The 7,074-nt window shown below is 50.3% G+C and overlaps 1 protein-coding gene across 3 annotated transcripts in view; it reads left to right on the top strand.

The window, feature by feature from the left end:
* Positions 1-639: 639 nt before the first annotated feature.
* PCDH7 (protocadherin 7) overlaps positions 640-7,074 on the top strand; it is a 414,068-nt gene continuing 407,633 nt past the window's right edge. For all 3 annotated transcript variants that reach the window (XM_021689845.2, XM_044913012.1, XM_021689847.2), the window contains exon 1: positions 640-4,880. In XM_021689845.2, the coding sequence (XP_021545520.1) occupies positions 1,695-4,880 (3,186 nt within the window). In that variant the 5' untranslated portion in view covers positions 640-1,694. The remainder of the gene's footprint in view (positions 4,881-7,074) is intronic.

Here is a 7,074-nt window from a genome sequence, read left to right as displayed (position 1 = left end):
CCAGCGAGCTCCCAGCAGCAGCCACCACTTTGGGCAAACTTGCGGGTTTCCGGCTCGCGGCTAGCGAGCGGGAGCTTCCTATTTGCCATTCAGCGTCTTTGAGCCTTGGCAGTCCAAGGGGCGGCGAGCGCGCCCGCACCAGACTCTCCCAGACGCAAAAGGGGACGAGACAACTGCGGAATTCACCCGCCGTGCCAGGGCACTTCCGAGGCAACAACCGACTGGCACTTTTTCTCCCCTTGGCAAACTGGATTTTTTTTTTTTTCTTTTTCTTTTTAAGCTACTTGGCAGCTGTCTCTGACTCCACCTCCCGCTCACCCCCTCCCCAGCGCCTTTGGCTTTTCTTCGGAAATCCGGACAGAATTGGGCATCTTTGTTAATTGCCGTTGGGGGAGCCCGGCCGGGGGCTTTCTCCAGGCCAACGTCGCCTGAGCACCGAGCCTGGTTTGCTCACCTTTGAACTGCAAAGGGATCAAGTTCAGCTTGAGTTGCCAGCATTGGGACTGGGAGGAAGGAGAGGGAGCGTGCAGGAGAGAGAGTGGGAGCAGGGGAAAGGGGAAAGGAGAGGAGGGAGGAGAGAGGAGGAGGAGGAGGGAGGAGAGAGAGGGAGGGAGGGGAGGGATCGAGAGAGAGCGGGGAGAGAGCCTGCAATCTCCTCCCTGAATCGCGCACAGCGCTGCAGATCCCAGTGCTCGGAATTGCGGGCCGAATGCAGGTGAGGAAAGGCACGGACTCTGCGGCTGCGAACCCAAACTTGGGCACCGCGCGGTGCGCACGGCTCAGCCTTCGCCCCCGCGGGCGAACGGCTGCTGCGGTTTCAGGCGGCGGCTTCGTGACTAATGACCTTGCGCAGAGTTGTTAAGAAAAAAAGAGAAACCCGAGCTCTTGGGGGTGAGAAGGGACTGACTCTCTGGGCGTCTCTGAAGATGGCTCGGGCTGCTCTTCGGCGCGCGGGGGGGACCCGGACGCGGACCGCTGTGTGACGCGAGTGGTCTCCACTGCACGGTGCCCGAAGCGACCTGCCAGGGATTCTTCATTCTCGATCTGTTGACTGGCTCCCCCGCTGCCAGAGCGGAGTCAGAGTTCAGACTGGCTTGTTGCTGGCCCCAGCGCCTCGTGCAGGAAGCAACTCACGTTTGCCTGGGCAGCCGGAGCAGAAGCTGGGTCTGGAGTGAGTGGCTGGAACGTGAATTGGACTCAACTCGAGTAGCAGCAAAGACGAACGGGGTTGGCAGGCGGGGGAGGCTGCAGGCTTGTTCCCCGCCGCTTCCCGGCTCCACCGCCCGCCTGCCGGAGCGGTTCCGGCCCCATCCGACAGAGCGGGGACGGGAGCTCGGGATCCTCCGCCCGCTGCGGGGATGACTTTGGGGGGGGCGCCGAGTCCGCGGCGCGCAGTGTCCCGTGAACTGTGAGTACTGCGACTGAACGGCGGCCGGCGAGCGGGCGATTAGCACCCATTGCATGAATTATGAAACAATAACTTTCAGAAGAAGCAGAAGGAAAAAAAAAAAGAAGAAGAATTTATCGCTGGTCCCCCTGGCCGACTCCGCACGGTGCTCTTGCCCCCTCCCTCCTCTCCCTCCTTTCCCGGAGAGAGAAGAAGATTGTGAGGAGGGCAGGCGGTCGGCCCCGTAGGAGGGGGGCGCCGAGGGGGCTGTGATTAGAAGGAGCAGTAGCAGCAGCAGCAGGAGAAGATGCTGAGGATGCGGACCGCGGGATGGGCGCGGGGCTGGTGCCTGGGTTGCTGTCTCCTCTTACCGCTCTCGCTCAGCCTGGCGGCCGCCAAGCAACTCCTCCGATACCGACTGGCCGAGGAGGGCCCAGCGGACGTCCGCATCGGCAACGTCGCCTCGGACTTGGGCATCGTGACCGGCTCGGGTGAGGTGACTTTCAGCCTCGAGTCGGGCTCGGAGTACCTGAAGATCGACAACCTCACCGGCGAGCTGAGCACGAGCGAGCGGCGCATCGACCGCGAGAAGCTGCCCCAGTGTCAGATGATCTTCGACGAGAACGAGTGCTTTCTGGACTTCGAAGTGTCGGTGATCGGGCCCTCGCAGAGCTGGGTGGACCTGTTCGAGGGTCGGGTCATCGTACTCGATATCAACGACAACACGCCCACCTTCCCGTCACCCGTGCTCACGCTCACGGTGGAGGAGAACAGGCCGGTGGGCACTCTCTACCTGCTACCCACCGCCACTGACCGTGACTTCGGCCGCAACGGCATCGAGCGCTACGAGCTGCTCCAGGAGCCCGGGGGCGGTGGCGGCGGCGGCGGCGGCGGCGGCGAGGGCCGGCGTGCTGGGCCTGCCGACAGCGCCCCCTACCCCGGGGGCGGCGGGAACGGCGCGAGCGGCGGCGGCCCCGGCGGCTCCAAGAGGCGGCCGGACACACCAGAGGGCGGCGGCGGGACCAATCCCGGTGGCCGCAGCAGCGTGTTCGAACTGCAGGTGGCTGACACCCCGGATGGCGAGAAGCAGCCACAGCTGATCGTGAAGGGGGCGCTGGATCGGGAACAACGCGACTCCTACGAGCTGACCCTGCGGGTGCGCGACGGTGGCGACCCGCCTCGCTCCTCTCAGGCCATCCTGAGGGTGCTCATCACCGACGTGAACGACAACAGTCCCCGTTTCGAGAAGAGCGTGTACGAAGCTGACCTAGCCGAGAATAGCGCCCCCGGGACTCCCATCCTGCAGCTGCGTGCCGCCGACCTGGACGTGGGGGTCAACGGACAGATCGAGTATGTGTTCGGAGCGGCTACCGAATCCGTGCGGCGGCTGCTGCGCCTGGACGAGACGTCCGGCTGGCTCAGTGTCCTGCACCGTATCGACCGCGAGGAGGTGAACCAGCTGCGCTTCACCGTCATGGCCCGCGACCGCGGGCAGCCCCCCAAGACCGACAAGGCCACGGTGGTCCTCAACATCAAGGACGAGAACGATAATGTCCCGTCCATTGAAATCCGCAAGATCGGGCGTATCCCACTCAAGGACGGGGTGGCCAACGTGGCCGAGGATGTTCTGGTCGACACCCCCATCGCTCTGGTACAGGTGTCCGACCGAGACCAAGGCGAGAATGGGGTAGTCACCTGCACCGTGGTGGGTGACGTGCCCTTCCAGCTCAAGCCGGCCAGCGACACAGAGGGCGACCAGAACAAGAAAAAGTACTTTCTGCACACCTCGGCCCCTTTGGACTATGAGACCACCCGGGAATTCAACGTGGTCATTGTGGCGGTGGACTCGGGCAGCCCCAGCCTCTCCAGCAACAACTCCCTGGTTGTCAAGGTAGGAGACACCAATGACAACCCGCCCGTCTTTGGCCAGTCCGTGGTGGAGGTTTACTTTCCAGAGAACAACATCCCTGGAGAGAGGGTGGCCACGGTGCTGGCGACAGACGCGGACAGTGGGAAAAATGCAGAGATTGCCTACTCTCTGGATTCCTCCGTGATGGGGATCTTTGCCATCGATCCTGATTCTGGGGACATCCTTGTCAATACGGTGCTGGACCGAGAGCAGACAGACAGGTATGAGTTTAAAGTTAATGCCAAAGACAAAGGCATCCCAGTGCTGCAGGGCAGCACCACGGTGATTGTGCAGGTGGCTGACAAGAATGACAATGACCCTAAGTTTATGCAGGATGTCTTTACCTTTTATGTGAAAGAAAACTTGCAGCCCAACAGCCCGGTGGGGATGGTCACGGTGATGGATGCAGACAAGGGGCGCAATGCGGAGATGAGCCTCTACATAGAGGAAAACAGTAACATTTTTTCCATTGAAAATGACACAGGGACCATTTACTCCACAATGTCTTTTGACCGGGAACATCAGACCACATACACCTTCAGAGTCAAGGCTGTGGATGGGGGGGATCCTCCCAGATCAGCCACAGCCACAGTCTCTCTCTTTGTGATGGATGAGAATGACAATGCTCCCACAGTTACCCTTCCCAGAAACATTTCCTACACTTTACTGCCACCTTCAAGTAATGTCAGGACAGTAGTAGCTACAGTGTTGGCAACAGACAGTGATGATGGCATCAATGCAGACCTTAACTACAGCATTGTGGGAGGGAATCCCTTCAAGCTGTTTGAGATCGATTCCACCAGTGGTGTGGTTTCCTTAGTGGGAAAACTCACCCAAAAGCATTATGGCTTGCACAGGTTGGTGGTGCAAGTGAATGACAGTGGACAGCCTTCCCAGTCCACCACGACTCTGGTGCATGTGTTTGTCAATGAAAGTGTTTCTAATGCAACTGTGATTGACTCCCAGATAGCCAGAAGTTTGCACACCCCACTCACCCAGGACATAGCTGGTGACCCAAGTTATGAAATTAGCAAACAGAGACTCAGTATTGTCATTGGGGTGGTTGCTGGAATTATGACAGTGATTCTCATCATCTTAATTGTAGTGATGGCAAGGTACTGCCGGTCCAAAAATAAAAATGGCTATGAAGCTGGCAAAAAAGATCATGAAGACTTTTTTACACCCCAGCAGCACGACAAATCTAAAAAGCCTAAAAAGGACAAGAAAAACAAAAAGTCTAAGCAGCCTCTCTACAGCAGCATTGTCACTGTAGAAGCTTCTAAACCAAATGGACAGAGGTATGATAGTGTCAATGAGAAGCTGTCAGACAGCCCAAGCATGGGGCGATACCGATCCGTTAATGGGGGGCCCGGCAGTCCTGACCTGGCCAGGCATTACAAATCTAGTTCTCCGTTGCCTACTGTCCAGCTTCACCCCCAGTCACCAACTGCAGGAAAAAAACACCAGGCCGTACAAGATCTACCACCAGCCAACACATTTGTGGGAGCAGGAGACAACATTTCAATTGGATCAGATCACTGCTCTGAATACAGCTGTCAAACCAATAACAAGTACAGCAAACAGGTAAGATGTGTTCCAAATACATTTAAATATCCCACACAAGGCTAATAACTCAGAGACAGAGCATCTTCTGTGAAGTGTTGTTTTCTCTCTTTTAAGCTATTATTTAAAAATTTAATGGCAGTAATTTAATGTTAATTCATATATCATTAATTGAATACAGGCCATCTACGCAAGGTGCACTGTTGCATTTTGCAAGTTACCAAACCAGTGTTTACTAAGCTACCTCAGAACATATTCAAAGTAGGCAGTACTTCATACTGGACAGTACTAATTCATCCTACATTTTCTGTTTTCAAGATAAATATGTATATATTGTTTGGGTGGTTAGTTTTGACCTGAAATTATTTTGTTTTGTGGCTACTGAGTGGATAATTACATCCAGGGAGAAAATTTCTAAAGTTACTACTGGTGCCTCTGCAAATTGGACACTATAAAAGTTTTAACTGTGTTAATGTATTATGTAGGATTTTACAGATCACGGAGGCTGGGTCATGCAAATATAGTACCAAGTCTGAGATACTTAAATACTGACTACTTTGACATAACTGTTGGTTTAAAAATATTTAATGATATGCAAATATCATGCAAAACTACATTTTTTAAAATTTTATTTTGTTATGTTATGTTAATCACCATACATTACATCATTAGTTTTTGATGTAGTGTTCCATGATTCATTGTTTGCGTATACGTTTTTAATACTTCAGTGTCTGTAACAAACTTCTGTGAGGCTTTGCAGTTAGCACTTGCATTCTTCATGTTTGGTATTAAAAGTTTATAAGCAAAAGTAAAGTACATGACCCTTTTATTATTTAAGCCAAGCAACAGAAATGTTCTTGTTTGATGCACTGTGTACAAGAAAATTTTGGTCTGCATTGTGATATCCTGACACTATTAAGGTTATATGGAATATTTGATACAGTTGTTTTTCAGTGAAATGTGGAAACAGTTTAAAAAAGCATATTTTGAGATGAACTTCAGAAAATAGAAAATTTATTTTTGGAGGTTTTGCTTGTGTGATATATGTAATGCTTACAAAGTTTACTTTTTACACCCACCAAGGTCTGACACTCAGCCAGTAAAACCTTTTGGAAACTGCTGTGTCTAATGCTGTAGCAACCCCACTAATAAAATACCATATATTTCTTATCCCAAGAACTCTTCTCAAAAAACACATTTATGACTATCAAATAATATTGAATAATAGTTTTTCTATTAAATATGCTTTGCATGTGGAATGTGCAATCTGAGAAGAATTAAGACAAAAGAAAAACTTGTTTTATAGCATCATTAAAGATATTATTGATGGGCTCATTAAAGACATAGAAAGAGATACTAATTCCTTATTGCTTTCATAGTTTTAAAAATCAATTTCCTAAAGAAATATTTGCTACTTATAGTACCTTACTGTAGCTATTTGGATAAGGAGAAACAGACTTAACATGGTTTTATATCCAATTGTCAAAGCAATTCAAGAAAATACAGGCTTGAACTTCATTACATTAAATGGCTTTTGAAAATATGTGATGGCGGTGAGCCTGAGTTACTTATTTCTTTTAACCTGAAATTTACTAAGGGGAGGGTTTATATTTATTGTGTTATTGCTTTACCTGGAGTTAGAAGAAGATTTTTGTTTTGTTTGTGGTACTTTTACCAGTTTTGTAAACAAGGACACATCTAGTTAAAATAATACTACATTTTTAAGATCGACTTAGAAACACCCACAAATAAATTTATATCTACAGAAATTTCCTTGGAAAATGATAATTTGCAGTGCAAACCTGTGTGAAGACATCTTTCTGCAGAATGTTTACTTCTTCACTGTAATCCTAATAGGATGTTTTGTCCCGTGGCTGAATGACATTTGCATCCTAAATTGTGTAATCTTAAACTTTGGAGGGGACATATCAAGTGGCAGATTTATAGATATTTTATACAACGTCCTCATATGATCTGTGCTGTCACTTAAGCTTTATTTGGCTCATTAAATGAGGTTGGCTCTATATTCTTGAGCATTTAAGACAGCCAATATCAAGACTGTTGTGGCATCCTGTTTAAAAGGCAAAGTGATAGGCTTATAAATAAACTAATGTATGGTGTTAGACTCTTAACAGAGCAAAGAAGTCCATATACCAAAATAGAAAACCTGCAAAGCCATCGGTATAAATCATGCAGTTTGCCAAAAGTGACTGGA

This window comes from Neomonachus schauinslandi, chromosome 2, assembly GCF_002201575.2.
Source record: "Neomonachus schauinslandi chromosome 2, ASM220157v2, whole genome shotgun sequence".
Lineage (NCBI taxonomy): Eukaryota > Metazoa > Chordata > Mammalia > Carnivora > Phocidae > Neomonachus > Neomonachus schauinslandi.
Note: the sequence above shows the minus strand (reverse complement) of the source record. Positions and strands in the feature narration are given on the sequence as shown.